Below are 21,867 nucleotides of genomic sequence, written 5' to 3'. Positions count from 1 at the left end.
ACAGTACATCTAATTCATAATCATTACATTCTTTTTCTTATAAAAAATTTCAAAAAAAACCAAAAATACTTTTCCAAAGAGACTTTTTAACCTGAAATTAAAATAGTTAAAAAAATTAGGGTTGTTTAGAATGACCTAAATAAATGTATTTTTTATCTTTTTTACGAAAAAATATACAAAAAAATAAAAAGATAATATAATAAAAAAAAATAAAAAGATAATATAATAAAAAAATAAAAAAATAAATTATTTTATATATACCAAACTTGACCTACTCCACTATCCTAATAACGTATAACGTCGGCCTTTTGATTGCCGGTCGTTCCACTAATACTAGCCAAATTATAATGTGTATTATTGAGAACAATATCGGCCTTGTTTGGTTTGTTTCTCAGAAAATTTTTTGGGTAAAATTCTCTACAAACAAATTTTCAAGAGTAATCAAACCAAACAAGTTTTTTCAAAAAAAATCTCAAAATTTTGTTTGGTTATCTACTTTTCAAAATCACTCTCTCTCTCATACACATCAAATCAATCATTTTTTTTTTAAACTCTCTCTCCAAAATAATTTTTCAAAACCATTTCTGAAAAAAAGTAAACCAAACAAGTTTTCGTATTTTTTATCTCAAAAATTACTCTACAAACACAAACCAAACACACCTATCATTTTCCTGGTATCCTTTGGTCTTTTGTGTGATTTTTAAAATATTTGTGATTTTAAAATATTGTTACTTTATTCTTCCAACAAAGAACGTCTTGTCACCCACCCAAGACACGGAACCGCTGCAGTCCCCGGCCGAGCCATCACCACCGACGCAACCTCTGCAGCACCATCCACCGTCCGATTTTCATCTAATCATGACCAACCTCCACTGTAGAAGTAACTACATATAGAAACCTCCTTGATTCGACCCCCTCAACTCTTGAAAAATTCTCTTTTTTCACACTTTCATGTTGTTTCTATTTCAAGAAAGTCCTCACTGACTGCTCAAACAATCAATTGAACTCCGTCTTAGTTTTGGGTAATTGTTACTAGTTCTTTGGAAGTAGATGAGTAAGTAGTTTGTGTCCACATCCACTCTTTAGGGTTTCATATATTTCTTCATCCCAATTGTTGTGTTCCTAGTTTAGGGTTGTTTTAAGTCATCTGGGTTTTTGTTGAGAAATGGAGGAGTATAATAGTCAGATGAACGAGAACACAGCTTCAAGGGGTAGCTTCTTCTTGTACGGTGGTGGTCCAGTTCTTGGACCTAGCGCTTCTGTGTACGGACGAACTAGCAGTGGCTCTAATCACCAGACCCAGATGCCTATAAATACCTTTCATCTTCTTCAATCGGGTTCTAGTGATCAGTGTTATCATCAATCTGAATCCCCAATTGTCAAGACTGAAGCCGAAACTTCCCAGAAATTTCACTACCCTTCAATCATAAGAACCCACACTCACCAAAGCAGTACTGTTCATCATAATCATCAACAACAAGAAGAGAATGAGAACTCGAATGATGTTGAAGCTATCAAAGCTAAGATCATCGCTCATCCTCACTACTCTAGCCTTTTGGAAGCTTACATGGACTGTCGAAAGGTATTAAATTACCATCATAGAAAATGGTTTCCATTTCAAAGATTGACTCTCTCTCTCTCTCTCTCTCTCTAACGTAGGTGGGGGCTCCTCCGGAAGTGGTGGCGAGGCTCACGGAGGTTCGGCAAGAGTTTGAGACGAGGCAGCGAGATTCAGTGAATTGTAGAGACGATTCAAAAGACCCAGAACTCGATCAGTTCATGGTGTGACTCTTTTACTTAAATTGAAGTGAATTTGCTGCTAATGGGTCTTTTGATCTTATCTTTTTGTTTTTGGGTCTCTTTATTCAAAGTCCTTTGTTGTTGGTACTGACTAGTCTTTTCGCATTCTTGTTTTTTCTTTCACTTTTCTTGGGTTTGTAGGAGGCTTATTACGACATGCTGGTGAAATATCGACAGGAGATTACAAGGCCATTACAAGAGGCTATGGAGTTCACTCAAAGGATCGAAACACAACTCAATATGCTCAACAATGGCCCTTTGCAGATCTTCACCTCTGGTACTACTTTCTCTCTCCACATTTGTATGTGTGTTCTTTTAGAGAGAGATTCAACATTTTTACATTTTTAACTGCAAATTCGATTGTTGCAGAGGTGGGTTTGGCTCGGTTTCCCTTGATAATGAAAAAAAACTGATAGTTAAAACTGTCCAGTGAGTGAGTCTCGAAGGTTCAGTACTGTCCATTTTTCTTTCATTTATTACTGTCCCATTTCTAGTGAAGAAAATTTTGACTAATATATAAAGCTATGCATTGTGTCTATATATTAATATATATAGAGAGAGAAAGATTGGGGTGTTTGTGTGTTAGGGGGCAAACCCTAATCACGATTTACGAGTGTATAGTGAAAAAGATATGATTTGGTTCCCTTATATACAATAAATTAAGTGATAAACAATGATGAGTTACACTAATCTGAAAGTAATGTATGAACATTAAACAATGATGAAACTAACCTTTGCCTCTCTTCTCTCTATTCAGTTTTAAGCTTTTATCAATTCTACATGGTTCTGAAAATCTTCCAAATTTTTTGAATTAGGTTGTGTTTTTGTTTTTATCTTTTGAAAAATGCAAAATACTCGTTTGTTGAATCGATTTCTGGAATCATTTTGAAAATAATTCAATTTTTAAAAAACTTCAAGAAATTAAAGATAAATTACATTCAACTCCCTTGAGATTTGATAAAATACAGTTAATTTTATATTTTTGGCATTTTTGTCATCAACGTCTCGCGATTTTAATTCGTATAACACTAGATTATTTTTTTATAAGTAATTAGTGAGTCGTATGGATGGAAAAATAATGTGTTGTGATTTTATTTCATATTAGTTTTGATGATTTTATCTTTACTAAAAAATGTCAAACTTGTGGGGCTAATTATAGTTTTTGTCAAACATTAGGGGAAGTAAGTGTAATTTTTCCAAAAATTTAACACTCGGCTTACAAGAGAGTTATCTTTCTCACCATTTCACATCTTTGCATTTATTTCTCACTCAACTTATAAACCAAAAAAGAAAATTTTTATTTTTATTTTTCATTTTTTTTTATCATTTCTTCTCAAATCAACCCATCCCAACAGAGTAAAATATATTTTTTCAAAAGCACGCCAGACATGTCTAAACTCTCACACAATGTGAATATATACGGTTATTAAAGGAGATCTATATATCTAAAGATGGACAGAATATGTGAGTATTATTGTCATTTCCTAGTTTGTCTTTCCTTTTTAGTGGAAAACAAAATTGTTTTTGGTTACTCAATCTAAAGTGGGTTAGGCCCTTGGAAAATGAACATAGGGTGCTGTTCATTTCAGTGCTACCCCATGTTGCCTGTACCGCTTTGTCAGGATTGTAGCCATATTTACTTCTTTGTGTATTATTATGGATTACACTTTGCGTTTATTTATTTATTTATTTTTTACCCCTTATTATTATATATATATATATATATATATATTTTGTGGTGGGTAAATTATGTTTTTGTCTGTTTGCCTAATTTTATTCTTGTTTTTGTTTTTCCTATTTATACAATCAGAGACAAAGCCTGGAAGCCATATGTGATATATGTTCCAACCAATGTCATTATTATTATTATTATTATTATTAATGTTAATTTTAATATGAATGGTAATATGAATTTTTATTTTTATTTTTGGTGAGTTGATAGAATGGCAAAAGGAAAATTATTATACTCTTAAGAGTATCATGTCATTATCTATATGGTACGAAATCATAATACACATTTGGTTGATAATCATTTACCTCCTAGTTTCTTAACAAAGGTGAATAGCATGTCTAATGATCCCATATGTAAATTTTTTTGCTATGTGATTTGTTTGGAGTACCACGTAAACATTAACACATCGTGCTTGGGTACTGCGAAATAATTACCTATTAGTATGAATGTTAATAGTAATGATACAATAATTCTTTCGAACTTTCAAAGGTTTTGTTATTGTTTTTAGTCGCTACAAGTTTTTGCCAAGGGAATAAGAAATTGCCTCAAATTACATACATATTTGGGGATTTATGCCTCTATACATAGATCTTGTAGAAATATGAAAGGTTAAATTTCACTTTACCTTGTGGTTTGCTTATGGGCGTATGACCCTCTATCATTTGAAAATAAGCACATTATTTCCATGTGATTTGTGAACTGAAGTATACCGTCGGAGTTGTTAACAACTTAAGTGAAAAGACTACTAAGGTACATAAGTAACCTTATTGTACAAATCAGACATTTTTTTTCATTTTTTTGGGAGATGAAATTTACTTTAACCCTTGTGCTCTAACATTAGCAAATGAGCACATAACCCTTTTGACCTGGCGTTTTGTTTCATACTTGTTGTTAATGCACAAACCATAAGGGGGTTATGTGCTTATTTTCAAATGACAAGGGATAAATCACAATGGTGTCAAGTGAAGTTCGCCGAATTAAAATTGAATAAGATAAAATAATCAAATATATATATATATATATATGAAGAGAAAACACATGAAGTTTACATGGTTCAGTCATGATAACTTGCGTCCATGCGAGAAAATCACTAGCACTATTTTTACTCATGAATACAACCATATTTATAGACCTATTGAAAAAATTATTTGGATATCTAATGATTATATCCTTACTAATTAATCTCTAGAGTGAATCTTATCTCTAACTCAAGATGAGCATGGATCATACGTAAATGCTCATCAGTTTTCCCCCTCTTATAAATGTTCTATCTCTTTCTTGTTCTTGTTCTTTATGTATTTACAGGGGATACAAAATAAACAAACTCTATATTGAGAAATCAACTTCTCTTAAGATTGCACAAATGGACGTATAATACAATAGTAAATCTTTCACCACGTTGTTGAGTTCAATTCATGGGGAAAATGACTATTGGTAAGTGCATTGCTCTCTTTCAGTATGTAATGAAAGAAGTCTACTACAATAGTTGAAAACGTGATTTAATACTCCTGATAGCAAAATTGGCATTAAAAGTCGCAACATGCTGGATAGCACAAACAAGTAAGTTTGTGACGAGAAACAAAAACAAATAAAGATTGATTGAGAACTCCGAAAAATAGATTACAATTATTATTATTATTTATTTATTTTTATCTTTGTAACTAATGAGACAAAAAAAAGGTTGCAAAGGAGAATTGACACTAGGTATGGTTGATTTGCTTTGATTTGAAACCATGTAGAAATATAAAGGGTAAATTACAAGTACAACCCCTGAGGATTAAAAATACTGATTTTCCTCTCACCTTTGAGAAATTACGTCTCACAACTTGAGGTTTCCGATCGCATAACAAATGGCTCCTTACATTAATCAACTGTTAAGTCAAATTAACTAAGTGTATGATGTATGCAACAAATATTTTTTTTTAGAAACACTTATATTAATCTTTATGAAGGTAAACACTTTATTTTCTTTTTTCTTATTGCACCTTCCTTATCTGCAATTTTCTCTCGATTAGTAACACCGTTTTGCCCAACTATATGGCACCACCCTCCCACTCTCGATCAACACCACCGTCATTGTTGCCTACAAACATTTGGTGCGTCACTGAGGAGGGTTGGTAAATATTGTCGTGTAGAGAGAAGGCTTTGGTGGTGGGTGTGTGAAAATGAGGGTAGTATGATAGTATCATTTTGGTATTAGAGGGTATTTGGGTAATTTTATCATATTTTGTTTGGTTAGTTTTTCTACAAGGGGGTATTTTTAATTTTCAGAATGTGCGAGGTTTGTATTTTTTACAAACCTTGGGGTTGTATTTGTAATTTACCCAAATATAAAAATGAATAATATATAATAATCAAGAAAGAAGGATGTAAAGGGAATGTGAAGTTTATGTGCTTCGCCCATAAATAAGAAACAAGGATATTTAAAGAGAGAACATGTGAAGGATAAATGGTTCGACCATGATTATTTACATAAGAGAATATCACTACCACTATATTTACTTAGTCAAATGAATACATGTGAATACGATTATTCTTATAAACTTTAGGGATAGAGATAGGTTTGTTTGGATATCTAATATCTTTTAGGGCAAATTACGATGGTAGTCCTATACTTTACTCCTTGTACCGTTTTAGTCTCTATACTTTCAATTGGCTCGATTTTGACCTTGAATTTATAATTTTGTCTCAATTTGGTCCAATTGATTTCAATTCTTAGCATTTTTTATAGAAAATATGTACATAAGTGTCACGTGTTATATTTTGAAGAGCAAAATTATGAAATGACTCAACTTAGTTAGTTAACCTAAACCAATTTAGTGACAACTTTCCTTAAAAGACACTAATGATATTATTTATTGAACCAAATTGAAATAAAATCTAAAATTAAGGGTTAAAATTGAGCCAATTGAAAATGTAGGGACCAAAATGACACAAGGGATAAAGTATAGGGACCATCGGTGTAATTTGTCCTATCTTTTATTAATTATCCTTATATATTAATCTTTAGAGATAAATTTAGTATTGTGAATTTTATTTCCAACAAACCTGCACACCCACGGCCATACTCGGCAGAATTTGCTTTTCTTGTAAAGCATATCTAAATATTCATTTTTGGTTTGGGGGATACTTGGAATTGACACATGCTTTCTTAGTCCTACCTGGTTGGTTGGTTGGTGCATTCTAGCATCAATTGTGTTTCCAACAAGGCATGAATTAGTGATAGATTTAGTCTGTATTTCTATCCAGTTAAATCCTTAAAATTATTATTCAATTAAATGCTTTCATATTCTACTCTCAAGTTGACTGATGCTTATGTTGTTTTTGCTAGTTTGTATCTTCTCATTTTGAAATTCAACAATTTCTTATTTCCATGTGAGTCAATTTTAGAAAAATTGTTAATTAACATAAATTAGATTTATTTGATATTTTCAGTTTAAAATGACGCCGTACCTATAGTTACTTCGTTCATAGCTTTATCAAAGAGATTTAAATTTCTCTTGATATATAAATTTAAAGAGTCTTACATATTAGTCTCGTTTTCATGTTCGATATTCATGGTATGGAAATATTGATATTGTTGTTCTATTCTTTCCTCTTCATTTGTTTTTGAATTGATTATAGTTTTACGAAGTAGCACATATGTATAATGTTAGTATATTTTAACTAGCTGTGATAAATGTTAATGAATGACACAAAAAACACACGATAGAGAAAAGCCACAAATCAAAATTATTCTAACTTAAACATATACTAATTCACATAATTGTTTTCTTATCATTTGGAAAAGAAAAAAAAAGATAGAAGTGATATTTTTTTCCCTCATAATTGAGATATGTTATGACTTGAAGATACAATAAAGACTTCAACTCATTGATTAATTTTTTTATACAATATCTAACAACTATGTTCAATTGTGTAATTTCAGTAGTTTGTATGATCTAATCATCCTAATTGTTTTGATGTAGGGTGACAATCTTGAATCTGTCAATTCAGTTATGAATATCAAAAGCAAAATTCTTTTGATGTAGCATACTGGATAATATTTTTCCTTATCGTTATATCTATTATGAGTTTAAATTGATGTACATTACCCACACAAGGTCTATTTGCATACGAAATTATTCCCAAATTGTGCAATGTTTTAACTTGGTATCAGAAGCCTTTTTTATTTAGTCATGGCCTGCATCAACAATCTTTCTCCTTTCTCCACTTCCAACCTGCTCAACCCAGTGTTCTTTAAGGAGAAAAGCGAACCGAGGCGACAAGGTCTCCTAACGCCCAAGTGCGAGGTGAGGGCTTCATCGAATTGAGGCGACCACAAACGATATTTTTTTAAAATAAATAGTATAGACAAAAATATAAATATTTTCAAGAACCATCATGCATTTATCATTCCAAATACTAAATATCCATAAACAACAGAAAATATCCAACAAAGACAAAGACAAATACAATCCAACAATCCAAAGGTTCTAAATAATTGAAATTTTTTCATTAATTCTAACCAACCAAGCAATTGAAATTTTTTCATTAAATAATTGAAATTTTTTAGCAAAATAATTAAAAATTTTCAGCAAAATTAATTGAAAATTTTCAATAAATAATTGAAATTCTTCAACAAAATAATTGAAAATTTTTCAGTAAATAATTGAAATTTTTCAGCAAAAATAATTGAAATTTTTTCAGCAAAATAATTATATAATTAACACAGAAAAATAATTGTAAAATAACACAAAAAAATAATTAAAAAAAAGAAAGAAGACAAGGAGAGAGAAAAATTAATAGAGTAGAGTTAACAAAATAATTAATAGAACCAGGAGAGAGAGAGAGAAAGGAAGGAAGAAGAGAGTATACAGAGTATAATTTTTCAAAGCAACAAAGTAAAAAATAAAAATAAAAAAATAAAAAAATAAATAAATTTAAAATAAATAAATAAATAAAAGGTCTGCCTACAGAGTATAATTTTTCAGATCAGAGTGAAAAAAAAAAAGATGAAGAAAGGAAGAAGAGACGAAAGGAAGAAGAGACGAAAAGAAGAAAAGAAGAAGAAGACGAAGACGAAGACGCAGCAGTAGGAGGAGAAGAAAGGAAGAAGAAGAAGAGAGGAAGAAGAAACGAAGGTACTCACCTTTGTCTGAAGAAGCAAGAAGCAGCCGCAGGTAGTCAGTCAGTTAGTCGTTCGAAGCAAATGTCGACTGAGAGGAAGTCGACTTAGGGTTTTGACTAAGGGAAGTCGACATATGAAGAAGAAAGGAATCATAAAGTGCATCGCATGTCCATGATTAGCACAAAAGTCATCCAAATGAAGGGCCCAGATCTGTCGAACTGAAATCAGACCGAAATTAATGAAGTGTCGCTTCGAATCGCCTCTCGCTTCGTCACCTAAGCCTTGCCTCATGCGCTTCGACTTCACCTCACCGTTTCGCCTCGCCTCAGTGAGTCTGAAGCACTACATTGTCACCTCGCCTCGCTTAGCGCTTAGGCGAGCGCTTGCTCACGCCTCTGATAACACTGGCTCAACCCATCTTCTGCTCCTTTCTCTCCTCTTCCCCTACAACAACACATCACTTCTTGTCCATCAAACTTACCAATACCAACTATCTATATTAGAAGACTCAATTGCTACCTTATCTGCGTAGCTAATATCTGATTAGCTTCATTGATGGTTTTCACCCTTGTTCTCCCCGCACCATTGAATAGGACAATGTTCAAGTTCTGAACCAATCTTTTGTAACTTGGACCGGCCAAGATCATCTTCTCATGAGTCTTCTCATTGCCTCGCTGTCAGAGGATATTCTTCCTTTGGTTGTTAGCCTTATGTTCTCTTATGACATCTATACTACCTGTGCTGCTACATTGGCTTTTATTACACAAGAATTCCATAGTTACATATGCAACTTCATATCATCAAACAAGGAGATTTCCTTCCACAATTTTTTGCATAGGGCAAAGAATTTGTCTGATGTACTCATCAATGGTTGCACTCTCTCTCCTAGATTTCCCCGTTTGGCTACTCGTCCATTGCCTATTCCCTATGTCGACCTACATAGCCTCCTCCTAAACCGTGAGTTCATTCATTTGGATGCTTTCTCATGAGTATTCTCATTGCCTCGCTGTCTGAGGATAGTCTTCCTTTGGTTGTCAGCCTTTTGTTCTCTTATGACATCTATACTACCCGTGTTGCATGCTACTGCATTGGCTTCTCACTCTTACACAAGAATTCCATGGTTGTGTGTGCAACTTCAAATCATCAAACAAGGAGATTTCTCTACACAATCTTTGCATAGGGCAAAGAATTTGTCTGATGAACTCATCACTTGTCACACTCTCTCTCCCAGATTTCACCCGTTTGACAACTCGTCCATTGCCTATTCCCTATGTCGAACTACATAGCCTCCTTCTAAGCCACGAGTTCATTCATTTTGATGCTCTCTCTTTCATTACTATTCTGGTACCAGCTAATGTCTCCTCTCAAACACGTGTTGCATTGCGTATCTTTTCTTCTTTTTGTGTTGGTTGTCATGGCATTGTCCGAGGCTGAGGCCGTGGTTGACACAATGGAGTTCAGTTTTCTGACTCCCAGTTTGTCATCTCTTTTACCGTTGATTCTTGTTCACACACTTGGTGTCAAATTTGCAATGATCTGGCCACCGCACTGTTGCCATGTGTTATCATCGCTATAGATTTACAACTCCTCCTATGGGCTTTGTTGCCTCCTATGCTGCTTATCTTCTTCACTCTCCGAATGGTTTCCAGATACTAATGCCACTCATTATGCTACTTTAGATCTTGCCAACTTAATTCACCATGATGATAAAGGTGGCATTGATCAATTTTGTGTTGGCAACGGTAAGGATTTACCCTATTCTAATTTGGCTCCATGACTCTTCAAAAACTTTTCTTTTTAGTCGTTCAATATCTTTCATGTTCCTCCTTTCCTAATGAAATCTTTACTTTTTGTTTACTAGTTTAGTGAAGATGATGGCATGTTTTTTAAATCTCGTCATCCCCATTATTATTATTATTATTATTAGGTAACTAAGAGAATTCTGCTTTGTGGGTCGAATGAATCTTTCCTTTATAAGCTTTCCACATCCTATGCTATCTGTCTTATAGTCTCTCCTTCATTTGCTCATCTATTTGAAAATGTGGACTCTACATGCTAGCTCTTTGGCTCGGTCATCTTCATCGCCTTTTCCTTCGTCAAATCATTCTTGCCAATAAATTGTTCGAACAATAAATTGTTCGATATCATGTCCAAGGAAATAGACTTGTGGTCATCCTGCAAGCAATGTACCGTTTGCCTGCTCGTCAACGGAATCACAAATACAAGGCCCTCGTTGATACTACCGTTGAATTGTTTTGCGTTCAATCACTATTATTTGAGCTCGGTATCTTTCCCTCATGCTTTGACCTTTGGTGTGACAATGAGGGTGCGATCTCACTACAAATCTAATTTTTAATGCGCATACAAGGCATGTGGAAATTGATTTTCACTTTGTTTGTGAAAAGGTGGACCACAAGGATTTAGTTGTACCCTTTATCTCTTTGAAGGACCAAATCGCTGACATCTTGGCTAAGGGACTTGCCTCTCCTAGTCTCTTTCTAAGAAGCAAGCTAATGCTTTATTCGAGAGAACCTTTAACTTGATTGGGGTACATTGGATAATATCTTCCCTTATCTTCTTCTTCTTCTTCTTCTTATAATTTTTTTTTTAAATTTTTTATTTATTTATTTTTTTGAGTTTAAATTGTTGTAACATTTTGAATTACTAACTAATGTACCTATGTTGCACGGACACGGACACGGACACGGACACGATATGGACACGCGACACGCAAATTTTCGAAAAATAGGGGACACAACACGCTGGGGACACGTTCAATATATATAATTAAATTTATTATAATGTGTCATAAAATTATAAAAAAAAAATCATAGAAAGGTAATAAAAAATACCGCCCGTAATAGCCATTGTTTCATAATTAAAAATTAATTCTTATAATAAAATTAATAAACATATATTATTAATATTAACAAAATTAATCAACAAAATATATATATACACTAAAATAAGAGAGGCAGAGTGAGAAAAGAAAATATAAATGAATTCAGAAAAAGAAAAAAAAAGAAAAAGAAAAGAGGGACAGATAAATTACACTAAAAACTGACCCTATAAAAGGAAAAAAAAATTAGATAAAAGAAAAGAAACGAAGAGGTCAAAGCAGATCAGAAAAGGGAGAGAGAAAGAGAGAGTGACTGAGAGCGATTGAGAGAGACGAGAGAGAAGATCGGAGAAGACGAAGAAGAAGAAGAAGAAGAAGAAGAAGAAAAAGAAGAATGAAGAAGAGCAGCGAAGTTGTACATTAGATAACAGACCACCGACGACCGACCACCAAGGAACGACCACCCATAAGTGACCAGGTGTTCTCTCTGTTCTCTCTCTTTTGCTCTCTCTGTTGATCAACGAGCATTAGATTACGTGTTCTGTTTTTGTTTTTTACAAATTGACCCCACAGAAGTTTCATTAATTATGAATTTTACCCCGAACGTGTTCCAAACGTATCTGTCGTGTTCGGTTGCAAAAAAATCAAAAAAAAATTCGGACACCTTCTGCGACGTGTCAGACACATGTCAACTGCGTGTCCGACGCATGTTCGCGTCCGACACGTGTCCGACACTGATACGCAGCCTTCGGAGAGGTGTCGGTGCTTCATAGTGATGTACACTTATATGTCAAGTAACAACTCCATTTGGTACAATGTTTTGAAACTTGAACTATTGACAAAACCGGAAAAAGAATCGGGCCAAGAGTCACTGATTCAACAGTCGAGTCAACTAGAATCAGACCATAATATCATAATTACCTCATAAACATATTACAAAGGGTGCTCAATCCAACAACCCAAATTTGATTTTTTTTGTCCAAAAGTCCATGCACTTAACTATCAAGTGCATAACGACATGTTCCTACGAAATGACCAAACTATCCGTATTTGTCATCTATATATTTTCCATCTTTCTCTGTGCAAAAGAAATAGGTATGTGTATCTAGCGAGAGAAAGAATAGAGTCAGAACCCAGAAATCCTTCTCTCTACTTGTTAACTTTTCTCTCACCTCTCTTTTATCTATCTTATTTTCTCTTATTTGTTTAAATTTTCCCCCATTTTCTTCCCTCGTCTATTTAAATTTTTGTAACTTATAAAAATTTAACTTATCTATTCAAAATATAATCATTGCATCCTCTATCTTCAAATCATCATTACTCAACTCACCCACTATCTGTTCCTCTCTCTTGTTCTCTAGCTTTTTCAACAGTCTCTCTCTCTCTAGCTCATTTGTTTAGGTCCACAAGCTCATCTTGTAGTAACAACCCCAACTCTTCCTCACCACTCATCTCCCTGCTGCACTTGTTGTCTTCACCTCCATCTCCATCGACATCGACCAAACATTCCTGCATCTCTTCCTCCATCTCCTCACCTTGTAAATTAACAAACTCTTTTCGATGCCCCTATTTTGTTGGAGACATCCTTGGTGTTGGAGACAATCTTTGTGTTAAACCCAAATCCTCCGTAAAATGTGTCTGCAAACTCTAGGGATGTTTAAAGTTAAGCATTAAATATATATTTAAGGTCAGATTTTTGACTTGGTGAAAAATCCAAATTTGACAACATCAGAGAAGAGAAGAGCCATCTACGGAGACTCCACGCGAAAGGTGTCCTGTGGAAGCACCTCGGTGGTGGTATTCCAACTGAGTCATGGTGGGGACGGGAATTGTGCAGAAGTTGATGGGATCGACTGCTCTAATGAGTACAATCGAAGATAGAGGTGCGGTGGTGGAGGTGGGAGGAGAGATGGTGAACCAGAAGAAGATGGCCAAACCCAGTTGAACCTCCATGATTTCAGAGAGCTTTAACTAGCTTAATCGTGAAATCCTGCGATTGCTTCAAGCTTCAATGGTAAGTTCTTGCGATCGCTTCAAGCTCTCTGCTAGAAATTCATGGCTTGGAAGGAGGATTAGAGGTCGAGTCTTTGTCTGGAGTATTATTATTGTTCGTCGGAGCTTTTTTTGCATTGACGACGGAGGAAATCGAATTTCTAGAATAATCGTCACTTCTTGGAAGCTTCATGATCTTTGTCTCGACCTCGTTGCAACTCGAATCAAACGAAACCATTTCAACGTTGAGATCCAAAATCTCTCTTTCTCTTTCTAAGTTTGTAGTTTGTGATAGTGATCTTCAATTACAGAAGTAGGGTGTTAGAGTGATTTGAAGCTTTCAGAGAGCATTGATATATTAGAGTTGAGGAAACGCAATCATATGATGATTACAGTAATGTGAATATAGATTAGAGAATCAGAGTTCAATGAATGAGAAGTTGCTCTGAGAGAGAGAGAGAGAGAGTTGCTCTGAGAGAGAGAGAGAGAGAGAGAGAGAGAGAGAGAGAAGTGGATTTGTGGAGAGAGAAACAAGTAGAAAGAGAGACGAGGAAGATAGAGTAGGTTTGAATATATAGTGGTTTGTGGAGACTTGAGTAGGTAAGAAAAAAAAATAGGTTAAAGAAATTTAACAAATAATTTTTTTTTGAACAGATAGGTTAAAAAAATTTAACAAATAAAAAAAATATTTGAATAGTTAGGTTAAAAAATAAAAGGGCAAAATTGGAATTAAAATGTCCTCCAAAACAACAAAATATACTCTTTTTTTTTTTTGAACAAATAAAAATGTACTTCTCACCGCAATATTTTACAAAGTGTGTACTTTTCACCAAAGAAATTATCCAGTGGACCTAATGCCTCAAGCAATCCTCAAATTGGATTTATCACCATTTTTTTCTATTACAAATCATACTTAAATAAAAAAATATAGATATTAAGACACTTATTTAATTTATCTTTATATTGTCACACACACACACACACACACATATTCACTCAAATATGTTTACCAAATATTTTTAAGTACATAGCTTACCAAAATATATATATATATATATATATTTATATGTATATACATATATAATTAAATTGATTGTTTGTAAAAATAAGTAATTATACTTTGTATTTGAAAGAAATTGTAATGATTCATAATAAATAATATATTGTTACTAAACAATTACAAAGTGAAGAGTTAAGTAGTGGTAATACTAGGTACTTGGTTTAGTGTTAAGGTCTCCATCATTACACAATTTTACGTTGTTTGGAGACTCAACTTGAGGACGCTTTGCAGTTCTAACGGTTTCATAAAAATAAGTCAATTTTCTATCTGAAATGGATTTGATGGTTTATTTGGACTGGGACCTAAACTACTCAACAAGACAACTGGTTGAACCTGAGAAATCAACATGCATGAGGCGTCAAGATTATTTGAAGATATATATATATATATATTTTTGAATTGTAGCTGGTTCAACTGTGGTTTTACTGGTTTCATAAAAGAAAGTAGGTTTTCTATTTCAGACAGGTTTGGTGGTTTGGTTAACTTGTGGTGAATGCTAATACTAGGTACTTGATTTGGTGTTAAGGTCTCCATCATTACACAATTTTACATTATTTGGCGAATCAACTTGAGGAGGCTTTGCAGTTCTAACTGGTTTCATAAAAATAAGTCGATTTTCTATCTGAAATGGATTTGATGGTTTATTTGAACTGGAACCAAAACTACTTGACAAGACAATGGTTGAACCTGGTAAATCAACATGCTGAGGCATCAAGACTTTTTGAACAATATTTTTTTTGGAACTGAATCTGGTTCAACTGCGGTTTTTTACCGGTTTCATAAATGTAAGCCAGTTTTCTATTGCAGACAGGTTTGGTGGTTTATTCAAACTAGAACCTAAATTGATTGATGAGTCAACCGGTTAAATCAGCCAGTCTGGTAAAGTTTAGTTCTGAGAACATTGATCTTGTAACCAAAATGTTCATAAATAATAGGAGACCCACACAATTTCCATGTGCATAAGAAATTATTCGAAGCTCTGCAGTGTGTGTTTTAATTTAGCAGAAGTGTGGAACGGAGAAAGATAAGAGTAACAATATTGAATTTGTTGATTTAAGAATGAATATCAAAAGCAAAATCTACTTTAAACCCATGGATTCTAGAAGAATACTTGGAGTAAAAACCTTAATAGTTGGTTGGTTTGCGCACAATGCCCAAAGTTGGAAGAAAAGAGAGATGATCTTGAATTTTTTTTTTTTTTGATTGGGGATGACCTTGAATTTTATTAACCCAAAGCTATTGATCCATACAAGGCTTGCATTTATAATAAACTAAATTTAATTTACTTTGAATAAAAATCTAATAAAATAAGGAAACTTAAAAATATGAATTAGGAAACTGAATAATTCTAGGCTACTCTACGCTAAAATAAAAATATTCCTAATCAACTACTAATTCTAAAATAATAAAAATATATATATAGAATTTTGAAGGGTAAATTACACCCTGGTCCCTCTAGTTTGAGTGAAATTTCATTTTGAAGGGTTATTCAAATTAAAACTACGGGACTAAAGTGATACTTCATTTAAACTACAAGGACTATGATATAATTACCAAATTTTGAAATCTCATCTACACCATACTCTACCCACAACAAGCCTACCCGATTCAGTATTATGTATTTGGAAGGCATTAATCCAAGTGATTGGAGTGGTGATAGGTTGAGATATTCAGCCTAGATTAGGTATATTCCAAATATGTATTGCCTTTCCTGGCCTTTTGGCTAGGGTGTGGTGGGGGAGGAAAATATATATTGTTATAGTTTTATCAAAAATGAAAATGTATCCTATTCTGCGGATGGCTTCTGCTTCCCACTGTGGCCATCTCTTAAGTTGTCCTAAAACTTTCATTACTTAAATTAAATCAGAGAAGCCTTTATGAAACACAGTCTAAAACTTATTCTGCACTTTCAGATTATAAAGGTTTTTGGAACAAAGATTAATGAAAAAAAGGAGAAAGTAGAAACATGAGTTTGAGTATGACTTAACTGCAAATTTCAGGCATTTCTTTCAAAATTATGATAATTTCTATTGTTATGAGATTACATGAAGTAGTAGTTACAGTAAATTTGACAAAATCCAAGTGTTTAGTTCATACAAACTTGTGGTTGATCAGCTGGGGAAAGAACTCTGAAAATTAGTGTTTAATTAATGGTTATGTCTGTAAGTTGTGCCCAAGTGACCATCAATTCATGGCACCACTATACCTACTCTTTTTTATTTTATTTTATATTTTTTTTTATAAATAATTTGTTCCATGTAAATTATGTTAATCATCCCATCTAAAAAATTTATGTTAATTGTAATATTTGTGGAAGAGATGGAGGATGGAAGGAAAGCAGGAAGGAGAATTTTCTTGTGAATATCAGAGAGAGAGTATGCTTTTGGATACTGGTACATAATCGAGCATGTCTCCTCATCTTTTAGCTTTGCCTCAACTTCTCACTATATATGTACTTCAAGACCAAGGGAATTTACAATCCCCTCAAATGAGGTGGCAAGCAAAATTTAAAAAGTTGACCCACACTCCAATTGGTATAGAACTTGTATTATGTCTTGCCACCTCATTTGTGGAGATTGTGGGGGAAGAAATTGTGTGGATGAAATGAAACATTATTCATATTTTTATGCATTGTTAAATTGTAAGCCTGCAGTGCCTTGTACAATGTCACCTTGTTCACATGCAGAAACATCATCTTTGAAGGAGACTATTTTTTCTATTTCTTTTTAATGTGGTTTTCTTTGGTAAGTGCATACAAGTTGTATAGTGCTTTTTCATCCTAATGGCTGATAAAACTTTCCTATTTTAATTATATGTTCATGAAGCAGCAAAAAAACTCAAGTTTTTTTTATTTAATCCCACCCACCCATACATTCAAGGTGTTACAAATACATATTTTGATTAATGGGTATAATTGAGACGTGGATTTTTGAGAGGTGGATGGTTAGGGTTGAGTGGGAAAAAGAAAAAGAAACTCTACTACTATCTTAGTTCATGGTAAGAGGGGAGGAGGTTGCACTGGTTGGGTATCTCACATTTGCTGCTGCTGAATTAACTCCCGTGCCACATTCCTATTGAAGTGAAAGCTTTAAAAGTTTTTTTTGGAAAATTTGACTTTGGGAGTATGTAATTGTAAACCATTACAAATAAGAAACAAAAGAAAGGGATGGTATTGATACCTGGCAATGTTCATAGTTGCTGGTCTAGTAGACACATTACTTGTTTACAGTTTATGCATGGGCTGGGAAAGTATATTATATCTAATTTTATATTAGAGATCATCTCTAACAGATTAACTACCTTCGAGTTGACAGAAATTACAGCTATCACTAACTGAAACATTTACAAACATCTCTGTTATTAGATTAGTTACACATGGATACACCAAGTTACTGCTGCTGTATTGATCATGTAATGCTGTTGATCTTGAGCTAGACATTGATCAAACACTTATGCAGCTGTAGCTGCTGTTGTTGCTGAACCTGCTTAGGCATGTTACTCTTATCAGTAATGTACAGGTTGAGTTGTGTTTCTTATTTATGAACATTGATGATTAGGAAAGCAGGACCCTTTTTTGCTTTTGGATTCATTTAAGAGGAAAAACAAGTAAATAGAGAAAGAAAAAAGGAGCAGGCTATGATTCCCTTTCATTGAATTATTTTGTGTCATTTTGTGTGATTGTTTTTATTATGCAAGTGCATAAAGAATCTATGATGAATGTGCCAAAATTGCTATCAAGACAGAGTTGTGTGGTTAGGCAATCACTGCTTAATTAGGGCCGGTAGATGTTTAAATATTGTTTGTCAGGAAATAATATTTTTTGATGCTGCATTCTTTTGCTTTGGAGTTCATTTTTTTGTTAATGCTTTTCCAATCAATATGCACAGATGAAAAATGTGAGGGTGTTGGTTCATCTGAAGAGGATCAAGACAATAGTGGTGGAGAAACAGAACCGCCAGAGATTGACCCACGTGCTGAAGATCGGGAACTTAAGCACCACCTGTTGAGGAAGTACAGTGGTTATTTGAGTAGTCTCAAGCAAGAACTATCCAAGAAAAAGAAGAAAGGGAAGCTACCCAAAGATGCCCGGCAAAAGCTACTCAATTGGTGGGAGTTACACTACAAATGGCCATACCCATCAGTACGTGCATCCTCTTCAGCCTATATTCTCAAGCTTTTCTTATGAAATTAACATAGCATTCTAAGATAAAGATTGTATTCTTGAGTTATTAAGACAGATTGTTGTGATAATCACACAGGAGAGCGAGAAGGTGGCCTTGGCTGAATCAACAGGTTTGGACCAGAAACAAATTAATAACTGGTTCATCAACCAAAGGAAACGACACTGGAAACCTTCTGAAGATATGCAATTTATGGTTATGGATGGACTCCATCCTCAGAATGCAGCTCTTTACGTTGAAGGACACTACATGGGTGAAGGCCAAGGTCCTTACAGACTAGGGCCATGAGAAACAAGAAAATGCTATTCATAAGCGATTTTTTTACTTCATTTTTTTACCAATAGACACAATGGTAGTGTGTCGCACGAATATTCTATTATGCGTGTCTCATTACATTTGTGTCTAATGTTAAGAAAATTTGGTAAGAAATTCATTTATGTATAATAGTATTACTTGTGAGGATATAATCAGAACCAAAGATTTTGAGCGATGGCTCGTGCAGGGACACCATATTGGTTTAGTCATTACTAGGCTTCGGCAGGGAATCTGTTAACTAATGCCATGTGATTGTTATTGCAAGAGTTGGGTAATGTCTCAAAGCCCAATCTATTATATAGTTTATAGGAAATGCATTACCTTATAACAATGTTTAGTGTATGTGTACAAGTCTTTTAGAATATTTTCATTGTGCTTTGTAAGTTGGAGTGTTTCCCATTGTTGCTTGATCTGTCAGAAGATCTGGAGTGTTATACTTTGCTGTGTGCCTGGTGTATGTAACCATATAAGTATTGAGTTGTGTTCATGCAATAACTTGCACATGTAATATCCTTGGGGCATGTACTACTTTGTTCAATTGTATATGGTGAGAAGAATAGCCATTATGATGTCGAGTCCTGATTATTAGTCTGTCTCACACACATTTCAATAGTTGGATTGGGGAGGATTGCATTATTTTATCGTCTCGAGACAGATTTATATAATGTGACATGATGGGATAAGTTAACAATAATAGTTTGTGATTAGGATGCGATAGACTAATCCAAATGTAAAAAGGTCTAGATACTTGAGAGTACTCAACACTATATATGTGCATCTATCTAGGGTTTGTATTAGCAGAATACAACCACCCCCCCCCCCAAATTGGACATAATATGCACGTGTTTATAATTTTGCGTTGTTGGATTTCATAGACTTTTAAAAAGCACAATCCATGTTAGGTGCTGCTTATAGTTTTATTTTTAAAAGCAAAGAGTTTATCCATGTTAGGTGCTGCTTATAATTTTATTTTTATTTTGGGAATCTAGGCTGCATTGTTTAGTTTAGTTTTTGTTTAATAATAAATAATTTAAATGAGTTGATGATTTGAAAGTTGAAAATGAATTTTCTATTTTTACTGTTTGATTAAATCGAGGATTGTAAAGTGAAAGAAAAAGAAAGGAGATAAGAGCTGTATATTGAATTGTATTATGGATAATACAAGGATTCCTTTATTTAGTGATGGATGAGAAGTTTTATACTGACATTACAATCAAATTGTATCAGAATCAAATTAAAAGAATGACAACAATTACTTAAACAAAAAGGTCTTCAGAAAATTGACAAATGGTTTTGTGGGAGTCGTAAGTAACTGCTTCCATTGTAAATGTTGCTTGGCAAATAACTAAATCAGCACCACAAGTGAAAGGGCAAGATATAAACTGGTTGTATCTAAGTTTTCGGCCGGTCCAATCCACTAAGCCCAAACCCAAGCGGGCCAGATAAGTAGGCAGGGCAATTTATGAAGCCCATCTCCATGAAGAATAATCTTCCCAAGTCCTCAAGCACTTGGGCCCAACACGTAGTGGAAAGGCCAGGCCAACCGCGATATTGGGTTAGGCCGAGTTGCCAAGGCCTAATTTGTGGACCAAATTGTTGGGCCGAACCCATCATTAGAATCGAAGTGGGACGAGCCCACATAAAGCTATCCAAATGGGCAAACCCATCTCTACAAGAAATCTTATGAAAGGTCGAGTCGAGGCACATCGGTACCAAGCTGAAAGAACCTCTCAGAGAAATGTGGAAGCAGTGAACACATGTATGTGCAGGCTACCACCTTAGCTGGTCCCCCCTCCTAAAATCACGAAAACAGTTCGCAAAAGAAATGTGATCTGTTATATGTATGGTTACAATGAGCACATGTATCCATGGTCAACTACCTTGTGGTCTTCCACCTTGAGCAATGTTAAGGGAAGCCTTGAGACACCAAAACTCCGTGAAACCATCTTGGGCAACAAGTATTGTATATAAGCCACACTTAATTCATGTTGAAGCTAACTAACTTAATCCACCTGAACTCAAATACTCTTTCTTTACCTTTTTCTACACCTAAAGAGAATTCATCTTCTCCGATCACTCATTCCCACGTTGGAGGGGTTTTTCGACCAACCTCGGCCTGGCAGCTCTAACGGTGTTCTGTTTTGCAGATCCCAGTTCCTGGATAGTCCATTTCAGCTATGGAGCTTAAATCCACTTTTATCTAGTGCAAGATTTGGTACGCACAATTGGTGCGGTGAGCATGGAATCTTCATTTTTGAGTTCTGCATCTGATTCCAACAATGGGAACTGAGGACATTCCTTCTTTTGCATCAACTCCGCCAACGAAGAAGATAAATGATAAAGGTCTGGCGCTTGGAGGAACAAACTGGAAACAACAATCAGACTCTAGAATTTGTCAAGCACTGTTAGCTCTTTGCTGGTGGCTCTACCCACCGTTTCAGGTTGGAGAAGGACTAAAGATATCGTATTATCGATTCCATGGGAATGAAGATACAAGAATTGAAAGCAAAACTCAAGAAGATGATGGGCGTTCCAATGGAGAAGACGTGCAACGTAGAACCTTCTCGTCTGCGCTGGAGAAGCCTATCCCTGGAACCACTAGGGAAGGAAGTCACTGGAAATAGTTATGGACAGCGAAGTTAGCCAATTCCGGTGTAAAGTGAAACAACGAGCAGCCATACCTGTGGTTCATGCTGAAAGAGGGCTAAAAGGTAGAAAACGGTTAGCCAACAGAAGGAGTATCCTCTTCATCTCTATGATCTTCTTACCTGGCTAATCGGGAATAGAGAAAATGAGAAACGACGGGAACGAGAGGTGCAACATCTCGATTATACTATT

The 21,867-nt window shown here is 34.5% G+C and overlaps 1 protein-coding gene across 1 annotated transcript; it reads left to right on the top strand.

The window, feature by feature from the left end:
- Nucleotides 1-660: 660 nt before the first annotated feature.
- Nucleotides 661-19,604, top strand: LOC114281262 (homeotic protein knotted-1). The gene is made up of 5 exons (XM_028223710.2): nucleotides 661-1,582; nucleotides 1,660-1,782; nucleotides 1,942-2,077; nucleotides 18,421-18,674; nucleotides 18,793-19,604. Exons 1-5 carry the CDS (start codon nucleotides 1,166-1,168, stop codon nucleotides 19,000-19,002), a joined length of 1,140 nt encoding a protein of 379 aa, XP_028079511.1. The 5' UTR covers nucleotides 661-1,165; the 3' UTR covers nucleotides 19,003-19,604.
- The last annotated feature ends 2,263 nt before the right edge of the window (nucleotides 19,605-21,867 follow it).

Source organism: Camellia sinensis, chromosome 6, assembly GCF_055761805.1.
Source record: "Camellia sinensis isolate YWXY chromosome 6, ASM5576180v1, whole genome shotgun sequence".
NCBI lineage: Eukaryota > Viridiplantae > Streptophyta > Magnoliopsida > Ericales > Theaceae > Camellia > Camellia sinensis.
Note: the sequence above shows the minus strand (reverse complement) of the source record. Positions and strands in the feature narration are given on the sequence as shown.